Raw genomic sequence first — 12,220 nt, forward strand, 5'->3', positions numbered from 1 at the left:
GTGGCAGTGGCTATCGATGATTAATAAATTAAAAAAAAATGGATTTATAAAATTTTAATGAATTTGTTAAGGTCGGAAAAATGTTTTAGGCTATCGAAAATGAGAAGTCATTTTCCTTAAAAATGACTGAATTTTTCTTTGATCACGAAAATATGTTCCATTGACTTATTTTTCTGAACATCCCTAAACAACAGAAAATTGTGAAAATATTTTTTTACAAGTTATTTTATAGAAACAAACGGAGCCTACATTAGAATTCACATAATCAGAAGAGCTCATTCAAGCAAATCAGCATATATTTCAATAGATTTGTAAATTACTCTAACCCAGAATAAAGAAATTAAGAGATCTATTTCCTAAATTATGCAATATCTATACATCTGTTTTTCTTCAAGCTCAAGCTACACTTTTTACTCAAAACTATATAAACTACTTGATACTACACAACTATTCACTTTACATATAACTAACAAACTATATACTAAACAAGGAAAAAGAAAAGGACTATTTTTCTCTGACTACCAGAAAGATTTTACTAACCCACTTCCCAATTACTCAGAACCACAAAAATGGAGCTTCAAGAAGAGCATGTATACAGTCATCATTGGCACTGCTGGAGTGTGAACAGTGTCCAAGAAACTGGCTGTCCAATAGTGATTGTTCTTCCGTCGATTTTGATAATGCTTGATTCTGCTGTACCTTGGTGTTGTGGCATTTCAATTAGGAGCAGCAACCACTGCCACGAGGGGCCTGGTATCCTGGTTTCTGTTTCAAAATCTGTTGTTTGACTACTACAGATCCATTTTGCAACAAACTAGGTACCTCCAGTATCTGCTTTAAGTAACAAGAATGGTATCAGAATATGGACAAAACATATCAAGGCAGAAAGAAAGCATATGGCACAGGCATTCTACAATATGTAGTGCTTCGAGAATTTGTTTTCGAGAAACTTGCAAGCTTGCATGTTTAAATGCTTAAATTGTCTCAACACCAGCCTAAGGTGTTGAGACAAAACATATCAAGGCAGAAAGCAAGCATATGGCACAGGCATTCTACAATATGTAGTGCTTCGAGAATTTGTTTTCGAGAAACTTGCAAGCTTGCATGTTTAAATGCTTAAATTGTCTCAACACCAGCCTAAGGAAAGTTCAGTTTTTCTTAATCACACGCTGCATATAGTTTGCATTATAGCCCTACAACAATAGTGCCATTCACAGTGAAAACATAAATGCAAAAGTAACTCTGAGATTTTTAAATACTAATCATTCAATAATAGCATTTTAAACATATTGCAGCCCATATTGGAATAAGTATTATCAATAAATACAATTCCACATACTATCAAAGCTTGGATCCTAATTCCTAAGTTTCTAGTTTGTCACTATTCATGCAAAGTGACTCATGAGGGAAAAAAGTGTTCAATATCAAGGCATTAGCACAAAACAAAAGGCTTTATGAAGAGTACAAACATATCTTCATTCATTACTTAGAAATTCTAACAGCAATTGGACAAAGTTCATGGAATAATATAGAGCAATGGATATTCCATGTGAATGATGATAAAGAAACCAATGAAACTATTAAGGAATAATCTGCTATCAGAAAAAAAAAAAAAAAAAAAAAAGAAACAGAAACACAGACATAATTCCACATGGCAAAAGAAATTCCACTCAAGTAATCTCTAATCACCACCAGGCACAAGGCCCTGGTTAATGGAAATTCACTCAAAATAATGTTATCAGAAATAACTGAAGGGGTTTCTTTATTATTATCTTATGAGAAACATGGTCATTTTTTAAAAATTATGAACTCCAAAAATGTCTTCAGTGCTTATTGTTTCTTCTAAGTCAGCTCTTTGACAAGCAGTAAGCAGTCTTTCCAGCAGAGACAGTAACCAATGTCTGATGAACTACTATATAATGCAGATTTAGGAGATTATAAGAAAAGCATTTCACTGTGGAGAATCTACCTTTAGTGTGAGCTCTTTAAAACATTGCTGCACATTTTCTCTGGTTTTAGCACTACATTCAAGAAATGAACATTTATGCTCCGCTGCAAGAGCCATCCCCTCTTCTCTACTTACAACTCTTTCACTATCCTGAAAAATACTTCATCAGAAGCGACATCTTCTAAAAAGTTTACAATCGCATAAAAAAAACACCAAGAAGTGACTCTAGTTACAATACAAATTCTTGAATTTCATTTCCAAAAATAATTTATGCTCTATATTTAATATGCAAATATGTGGTATGATGTAAGGATGGTAAGTCATAAGCACTATACTTACCCTGTCGACTTTATTTCCAACTAGAATTTTGATACAATCTTGATTAGTAGAGTAGAGCTCCACTTCCTTTGCCCACATGTCTGACAAGTTTGTGAAGGTCTCTCGGCGAGTCACGTCATAAACTAAATGGATATCAAAGTAAAACTGATCAGGGTTACATATATAATGGATATTGTTCAGAGAACATATATAAAACTCCAAAATTAAAGATTTAATGAACTTATTTAGATATAAAACAAAATGACGTATCAAACATATTTGTGCAACTTTTTATTTTTTTGGTATTTCCTTCTTCAATTATTATGCATTAGCAGAAAGTAATGGAAAAACTAAAAGTATTTTGTGAAGGAACTCTATGATCACTTAATAAGAAAGAAAAATACCTACATAAGCAGACATATCCTTTTACTTATAGGCACTTCTAAAAAACAAAACAACAATTTCTAATTAAATAAGCCTGCCAAATTGTTTTCCTCTCTTGACCAAGTAGATGATGATATGGGAAACTATTACCAACGGATAGGCAGTGTTTACCAAAAATTAGTTCTTTATGAATGCTCCTAACTGTTATTGATATCCTGTTCCTATTGGCAGGCGGGTTTGAGGTACTATGCTAAGGACCAATTTGCTAGGTCAAAACAAGTAACTGTTCATGTCCTTGCTCCTTGTGATCCGTACTTCAGACAATATGGAAAGTATAAACTAGAGGTTTCCAAATAAATTCACCATCTACGTCTTTGGGTTTCAGATATCATGTAATAGGCAACGAAATTTCTGTACTTACATTTAATTAATCTGAAATCTAAACGTCCCATTAAATATCCAATCCTAGTTGGCTAAAGAGCAGCAATAATTTGAAACATTTATTCTTTTGCAAGAATTTCAATAAGCTGTAAACTCAGAGCAGGACACAGAAGAAAAACAATGAAGTAGCCATAGAGATTGTCTTAAATATTCAGATCAGGAAGTAATGAAATGATAGTGTGTTAAAGGAGGAGAACACGCTGATTATTGAATACAGAATGAAATGATGGTTCTGCATCTCTCACCTTTGAATACAAAGAAGATGAACCTTTTCTATTCCAAAATGATGATTGTGATGATTATTGTACAAAGATTTCATGAAACAAAATGCTATTTTAACAATAAGAAAATCTATCAAACAGAAAGCAAAATTACTTCCACCAAAAATTAAGAGCAAAATGGATACAAGCAGTTATGGAACACAAGATGAGACGAGGTAGAATAAGAATGCCATTTCAAAATTGATAGGATTATGCAATTTTTATAAATTTTGTTAACACTTGACCACAAAGAGTGAGATTAGTGTGTTTTGCGATACAACAGTTGAATTGCTCAATTTCTCATTTCAGATCTAAATGTCCTGTGTTTTGGAGTGAAAATTTCATAATCAAAATAGTGAAGAAACCAAATCTACTTGTTTGTGCATTGCATCACTTTGCAAATTAACTCTGTTTCACTCAATGGTTGATTATTTCAAAGCCCAAGCAGCTGAAGAAAGAGTTTAATTCACCAAAATATGAAAATTCTAGTTTGATGGCATACCGAGTATAATTCCATGTGCTCCCCTATAGTAAGATCTGATTAACGTTCCAAACCTTTCTTGCCCAGCTGCAATGCAACAGAACGGATTAACAAACCAATTGCTTCATTTTTGTATCTACAAAGGAGAAATGCTATCAAACCCAACTAGACATAGTTATCAAGGGATAGTGTAATTCAAACAAATAGGTGATAGCTTTGATTTTATGATACTTTTGTTCACCCTTATCACCTGCTTAATATAAGATGAACTTCTTTTGTCATGCAAACATAGCAACGCAATATCTAAATTCATGTTAAGGGACTAATATTGAAATAATACAAAGCAATTGCATACAAACACGAAGAACTTGAGAGAGAGATTGTTCCAAAAAAATTAAGGTGCTGTTTGATAAAACCATTCAGCACTTACAATTAAAATTTTCAGCATCTAATAGTTTTAAGTTGTTTGATAACACTTTCTGAATATTACTTAAAAAGTCTCAGTTAAGTTGAAATTTACTTAAATGAGAAGTGAAAAATTTTATCTTAGAGTTTGCATTTGATATAACAAGTCAATATACTTCTAAATAATTTTACTATTTAAAATTTTTGCCACTTAAATTATTTAACACTTAAATTCAGGTTGTTAAGGATTAGTTGTAAATAGAACTCTATTAGGAGTTGTAAATAGAACTCTATTAGGAGTTAGATTCTAAATAGGTTTATAGTATCTTGTATGTGTATATATATGTGTCCCTATTGATGAATCAAATATAGAAAAATATTTTCCCACATTAAATCTACATGGTATCAGAGCCTGTGGCTCTTTAAACTTGATTTTTTGCCGTTTGCATAGAAAATTCCGGCGTTCCCTCAAAATCCGGTCACCGGATTTCCTGCAGGTGGTGGCTGTCAGTGTTGGTGACTGTTCTAGGGTCACTTTTTTGTCTCACCGCCCACTCCAGGAGTTGCTCCAGCTGCCGATCGGTCTTTCCCCAGAATCCGGTCACCGGATTCCCTGCGCGTGGGCCTCACGCGCCGATACAAGATTCTGCTACAGTACCACGCGCCGGCGCGTGGCGGCGCGTCCAGCTGTTTCCGGCGATCGGAAATTGTGTTCTGGCTTCGTTTTTCTGTCAGCAGTCTACTCAGGTGGTTGTTTTTCCGATCCGGCGACATTTTGGTAGGGGCGTACTCAGTTTTGTCAATTTGGCGTTTCAGGTTACCTTTCGTTCCTGTTTGCATTGAAAGACTATTTTTTTTTGTGTCTGTTTCTGCGTTGCTGGTAGGGGATTTAGTTTTTATTAATAATGGATCCTCCAACTACAGATTCTAAAACTACTATTACTGAATTGATCCCAGCAATGAATAAGATCACAGAACATAAATTGAAAGGAAATAATTATTTAGATTGGAGTAAGACAATTCGAATTTATTTGCGAAGTGTTGAAAAAGATGATCATCTAATTGATGATCCACCAACTGATGACACTAGGCAACGTTGGCTCAGGGAAGATGCTAAGTTATTCCTACTGATTCGCAATTCTATTGACAGTGAAGTAGTTGGATTAATCAATCATTGTGAGTTTGTTAAAGAATTAATGGAATATCTTGAATTCTTGTATTCGGGAAAAGATAATCTGTCTCGTATGTATGAGGTCTGCAAAGGATTTTATCGGGCTGACCAGCGAGATATGCCCCTTACAGCTTATTTCATGGAATTTAAAAAGATTTACGAGGAACTTAATGTTTTATTGCCTTTTAGTCCCGATGTTAAGGTTCAACAAACGCAGCGAGAACAAATGGCTGTGATGAGTTTTCTTGCAGGTCTTGCTCCAGTTTTTGAAACTGCCAAATCACAAGTTCTTTCAGGCAGTGATGTTACCTCTCTTCAGGAGACTTTTGCTAGATTGCTACGTACTGAAGGTTCTCATACACCTTCCCCTTCTGATAATAGTGCCCTTGTGAGTCATAATCAAGTAGCTAGACAGCCAGGAAACAGAGGAAGAGGAGGAAATAACCGTGGTAATGGACCAATCACTCGGGAGACAAGCATTCTTATCTGTCATTATTGTCATGAACCTGGTCACACTAAACGGTATTGCAAGAAACTAATAAATAAGCCACCAAGGGTAAATATGGCACATCAAGATTATGCAGTTACTTCTTCTGACAACAATGTAACAATTTCTGCTGCGGAGTATGCTGAGCTCTCTAGATACCGTTCCTCTAAGTCTACTGATTCCTCAATTGCTGCTGCTGCCAACTCAGGTACTCCTCCTTCCTGTCTTATGTCTACCTCATCAGAGTGGGTCATTGATTCTGGTTGCACCGATCACATGACAGGTAACCCTAGTCTCTTATCCTCATTAAAAGAACCTAAACAATTTAATCGTCATGTTACTCTAGCTGATGGGTCCACATCTCCTGTCAAGTGTATTGGCACTGCCAATCCCATTCCATCTCTTCCATTGTCTTCTGTTTTTTGTTTGCCTCGTTTTTCGTTTAATCTATTATCTGTTAGCAAAATTACTCGTATGCTGAATTGTTGTGTCAAATTTTATCCTACTTATTGTGTGTTTCAGGATCTTTTGACGAAGCGGATTATTGGTAGAGGACGTGAGTCTAGTGGCCTTTATCTTCTGGATGAACACGTTTCATTATCTCTGGCTTGTGCTGGTGCTCTATCTCCTCTTGAGGTTCATTGTCGTTTGGGTCATCCATCATTGTCTACTTTAAAGAAGTTGTGTCCGCAGTTTCAGTCTTTATCAAGTTTAGAATGTGAATCTTGTCAATTTGCCAAATATCATCGTTTACCTTTAGTTCCTCGAGTCAATAAACGGGTTTCATCCCCTTTTGAGTTAGTTCATTCTGATGTTTGGGGTCCATGTCCTGTTATTTCTAAAACTGGCTTTCGGTATTTTGTAACTTTCGTGGATGATTATTCTCGTGTTACTTGGTTATTTTTAATGAAAACTCGTTCTGAGATATTCTCTATTTTTTGTTCTTTTTGTGCTGAAATTAAAACTCAATTTAATACTTCTATTCGCATATTGCACAGTGATAATGCTAAAGAATACCTATCTAGTTCCTTCCAATCTTATATGTCACAAAATGGTATTCTCCATCAAACGTCTTGTGTTGATACTCCTTCTCAAAATGGGGTTGCAGAAAGAAAGAATCGACATCTTCTTGAGGTTGCTAGGGCACTTTTATTCCAAATGAAGGTCCCTAAACATTTTTGGGCTGATGCTGTCTCTACTGCATGTTTTTTGATTAATCGCATGCCTTCTTCTGTGCTTAATGGTGCAATTCCTTATAATGTCTTGTTTCCTTCTAAACTTTTATTCCCCATTGAACCTCGTATTTTTGGTTGTACTTGTTTTGTTCGTGATGTTCGTCCACAGGTTTCCAAATTAGATCCAAAGTCCCTTCGTTGTGTTTTCCTTGGGTATTCTCGGCATCAAAAAGGGTATCGTTGTTTCTCTCCCGATCTTGACCGTTATCTTATTTCTGCAGATGTCACATTTTTTGAGAATACTCCATTTTTTCCTTCTTCTATACATAAGAGTGAGGGGGAGGATGATGACCTTTTAGTCTATGCTATCCAGCAAGTTCATAAATCTCCTGCTCCTGCTCGTATTCCTGACCTTGCTCCTGCTCCTACTCCAGTGTCTGCTGCTCCTATGCCCACTCCTGCACCAGCATCTACACGCCCTCGTTTTGAACAGGTTTATTCCAGGAGACTAGGGACTCTTGACTCACTTCCTCCACCTGCCGTTTCAACAGAAGATCCGGTTCTCTCCACTCAACCTGAGCCTGTGCCATCCACTCCCCAGTCAGACCTTGACCTTCCCATTGCTCTTCGAAAAGGTAAACGCCAGTGTACCTACCCTATTTCCTCTTTTGTTAGTTATGATCATCTTTCTTCTTCATCTCGTTGTTTTGTAAGTAACTTAGACTCTGTCTCTATTCCTAAAACTGTTGTCCAAGCTTTGTCTCATCCTGGTTGGTGTGCAGCAATGAAAGAGGAGATGGCTGCCTTAGATACTAATGGTACTTGGGATCTTGTGCCTCTCCCGGCAGGTAAGAAAGCTATTGGTTGTAAGTGGGTTTTCACCGTTAAAGTGAATCCTGATGGGACTGTTGCTCGTCTCAAGGCTCGATTAGTTGCAAAGGGCTATTCTCAGATCTATGGCCTTGATTATTCTGATACTTTTTCTCCTGTTGCCAAATTGTCTTCTGTTCGTTTATTTATTTCATTAGCAGCTACTTTTGACTGGCCTTTACATCAGCTGGACGTTAAAAATGCCTTTCTTCATGGGGATCTTCAGGAGGAAGTTTACATGGAGCAACCACCAGGCTTTGTTGCTCAGGGGGAGTCGGGTAAAGTGTGTAAACTTCGAAAATCTCTTTATGGCCTAAAACAGAGTCCTCGAGCTTGGTTTGGTAGATTTTGCAATGTGGTACATCAATTTGGCATGCAGAAGAGTACTTCTGATCATTCTGTATTTTTCAGAAGTACTAAGACTGGTTTGATTCTACTTGTGGTTTATGTTGATGACATTGTTATTACAGGGAGTGATTCAGCCGGCATTACATCACTCAAATCATTTCTCCAGACCCAGTTCCAGACAAAAGACTTAGGACTGTTGAAGTATTTTTTGGGTATTGAAGTATCTAGGTGTAAGAGAGGCATCTTCTTATCTCAAAGGAAGTATGTCCTTGACTTACTGAAGGAAACTGGAAAGTTGGGTGCCAAGCCATGCAGTGCTCCAATGACTCCAAATATGCAACTTTCAATTGGTGGTGAGCTATTTGATGATCCTGAGATGTATAGAAGGTTAGTGGGCAAATTGAATTATCTTACCGTAACACGTCCAGATATTGCTTACTCTGTGAGCGTCTTGAGCCAGTTTATGTCTTCTCCTACTGTTATCCATTGGGAAGCTTTAGGACAGATTTTGTGCTATTTGAAAGGTAATCCAGGTCGTGGCCTGCTTTACAGTAATCATAGGCATTTGAACATTGAATGTTTTTCAGATGCGGATTGGGCAGGTTCGAAGGTTGATAGAAGATCAACTTCAGGATATTGTGTCTTTGTAGGTGGAAACTTGATATCATGGAGGAGCAAGAAACAAAATGTAGTCTCACGATCGAGTGCTGAATCAGAATATCGAGCTATGGCACAATCTGCTTGTGAATTAATTTGGATTCGTCAGTTGTTAGAGGAAATTGGCTTCAAGTCATCCTTGCCTGCAAAGTTATGGTGTGATAATCAAGCTGCTCTTCACATTGCATCAAATCCAGTATTCCATGAACGAACAAAACATATCGAGATTGATTGTCATTTCATTCGTGAAAAGATACAACAAGGTGTTATCTCTACAGGACATGTTAAAACAAGTGAACAGTTAGGGGATATCTTTACAAAAGCTTTAAACGGACCCCGGGTTGACTATCTTTGTAACAAGTTAGGCATGATTAATATCTATGCTCCAACTTGAGGGGGAGTGTTAAGGATTAGTTGTAAATAGAACTCTATTAGGAGTTGTAAATAGAACTCTATTAGGAGTTAGATTCTAAATAGGTTTATAGTATCTTGTATGTGTATATATATGTGTCCCTATTGATGAATCAAATATAGAAAAATATTTTCCCACATTAAATCTACACAGGTCTTAAAATTTCAGCACTTAGTTTTCAATTTTACCAAATACCACCTAAGATTCACATCATGCAATTTAAAGGAGAAAAAAATTGCAAACTATGCTAAAACTAAATGCAACTTCTCAAGAAGTAAACTTTTCAGCCAAAAGCTTAACTTGGTGTTGAATTATTATGCAATCTACTGCAATAGCTGATTGAAGCACTGAACCAACCAGCATTTGGCAAGATAACTGGTGGACAGAATGCCCTAAAGTGACACATAAGAAAAGGTTTATTGACTATTTGCATATGGACATATGTAAATGTTCAACAAAATAGGATATCATAGATATTTCGTGTACTTATCCACCACAGACACCCACATGTCGTTCATATTGAACTTGCAATAATTATTGATGAAAATTTTGTGATTAGATTTTCAATGTAATGTTTGATTGAATCTTATTTTAACTTCTGAAGTTCCACTAATCCTTTTTACATAGGTGATCTCCAAATTATTTCCAAACTTGTTATTAGTGAGTTCAAAAACAAAGTTTAAAACTTTTCCTGTCCTAGCATCATCTGTCGTGCATATTATGCATGTTCAATACATCTAAAAGTTTCAGCTACTTGCTAATACAAACAGCTCCAAAAGTGATGACATCGAAGAAATAACTTTCCACAACCAAGTGCTGGAGAGCAAAGACAAAAAATTTACAGTACAAGAACATGAGAGAAATTTCCAGAAAGTGATGGAAAGCAAGGTGGTGGTAGCAAATAAAAGGGAGAAGAGGGGTAGCCTTCAGTTACCTGTGTCCCAAATTGTGAGCTTCAATCTTTTCCCACCAACATTGAGCATCTTGATCTTGAAATCAACACCTGCTCATTGTTAAAATAGCATAAAATTAAAGATAAACAAAGTAGATAATGAATTCTATGAATTGATTTTCAATATTCTTCTTTAGCTTCAAAAGATACGTATTATTTTTCCTTCATCGCTAACTTAAGGATGCTACCAAGTAACAAACACACTAAAACGAACTAAATATGATGAATGTCAACATGAGAATAGAAACAAAAGAGTTCATCGAATGAAGGATCAGCCACTGCATCACTTCCTCCTTTTATGTTTCCACATCCTGTCAGCAGTGAAGCAAAGCAATGTACCAAAGTTACCCAGAGAGCAGAAAATGCTTTCTTGGAGGCCCCAGTTTCCTTCAGGGAGGAAAAAGTAAACCAAAGAACTAAGAGTCTGTAACCCATCAAATGGTCCCCTAGCTTAAAATGCACGACGCACTTTCATGTGGAAAAGCTTGTTTGTTTTTATCCTAAAACCATACTTCAGCCATGACCTATGAAGGGGACTTATTACCGCAATATGTTCTCAGCTATCCTTATTAAATGTCATAACATTTCCAATTTTTTCATCTAATTAGTCCATCACAAAAGAAATGAATCAAACAATTGAAAATGCAATTAGGAATTTAAAAGCAAGAAAAGGATGTCTCCTTTTTCTTTCTTTTCCCCCTCCTTTTTCTGTACTTGAAGGGGGACCATATTTACCAACTGTGAAAAAACCAAAAAAAAAAAAAGAATCTCCCTTAAAGAATTTACGCTTTCTGCCTTTTCCATACTTCAAGGATTTTTAAAGTTACAAGGGCCTATTCTACTATCTAAAAAACAAAAATATAATAAGCAGAACCATGACTGCTTATGTGTATATATAACCCAGATGCTACTCTCTCTATGTACATGACAACAGATTCACACCAGACTGGGCAAGACGCAAGATATATAAAGCAGAGATGGCCAGAACTAATGCATACAGATAGTTCCTGACTGGAATGGAGATGCAAAGCAAAAATAGATTTAACTAGCAAAACTAATCAAAGATATCCCAATAAACCAGAAATTAAAAGAAAACACAATTCATGAACTTAAAAATCACGAGCATGCAACAAAAAAAGCTTAGCTACAAGTATTTGCTTATACAAATTTACAAATGAACATCACAAGCAACCAATTATTAAAAAAAAATCATTTTACTTTCCAAGAAATTAAAAGTAGTTAAAGAGAGAAAAGAAAATACCAATTGTAGGAGAGAGATCATGAACAGAGTTGGAGATGAAACTTAAAAGAATACTACTCTTGCCAACACCAGAATCTCCAATCAACAAAATCTTGAAAGAATAATCATAACTATTATTCCCAACTTTTGAAGAAGAACCCATCATTTTACTCTTGCTTTATAAACATAAACTACAGAGAAAAAACAGAAAGAGTGAACAGTGTGTCTGAGTTTGGAGATAGTTCTCTATCAAAAACCAGAAACCAAAACTAACTAGAAAGAGAAAAGAGTAGAAAGTGGAGGAGAAACCAAATGGGAAATTTCCTCAGGTAGGAGACAATGGTGGGGTTGGCGGGTAGTATTTCTGTTTGATGGCAATTGATTTCTTCAAATTAATAAAATTTAAAGAAAAATAAAATTGTATACATGTGAGTAGCATAAAATTTCAAAACTTGAGACAAATGTTTTCTTAGTTTGAACGGCTTTTTGGTGGCTTCAAAGTTTCTGATTCTGATAGCTCCACGCGCCAGGCAGTCCCACATCAGTTAACCCATCACCATCAAATTTTATGCACTTTGTAATTAAATTCTTTGCCTTCTTGTAAATTATTTTTCTTCCTATTCTTTTTAAATATTACTCTATGCTCAGTTATATATAATAAGTTCATTCTA

At 35.8% G+C, this 12,220-nt stretch overlaps 1 protein-coding gene across 3 annotated transcripts; it reads right to left on the minus strand.

Moving 5' to 3' along the window:
* Positions 1–332: 332 nt before the first annotated feature.
* Positions 333–11,998, minus strand: LOC105641127 (ras-related protein RABC2a). Of its 3 annotated transcripts, XM_020682091.3 has the most exons (7): positions 11,859–11,998; positions 11,571–11,740; positions 10,292–10,360; positions 3,854–3,919; positions 2,288–2,409; positions 1,970–2,098; positions 333–834 (listed from the first exon to the last, which is right to left on the minus strand). In XM_020682091.3, the coding sequence occupies exons 2-7, from the start codon at positions 11,713–11,715 to the stop codon at positions 721–723; spliced, it is 645 nt and encodes a 214-aa protein (XP_020537750.1). In that variant the 5' UTR covers positions 11,716–11,740; positions 11,859–11,998; the 3' UTR covers positions 333–720. The 3 variants fall into 3 exon arrangements, with proteins under 3 accessions (XP_020537750.1, XP_037494210.1, XP_012080999.1); XM_037638282.2 differs by having other exon boundaries at positions 11,571–11,936; XM_012225609.4 differs by having other exon boundaries at positions 333–831; positions 11,571–11,927.
* Positions 11,999–12,220: the final 222 nt, after the last annotated feature.

Source organism: Jatropha curcas, chromosome 6, assembly GCF_041381405.1.
Source record: "Jatropha curcas cultivar XTBG-Jc1 chromosome 6, XTBG_Jcur_1.0, whole genome shotgun sequence".
Taxonomy (NCBI): Eukaryota; Viridiplantae; Streptophyta; class Magnoliopsida; order Malpighiales; family Euphorbiaceae; genus Jatropha; species Jatropha curcas.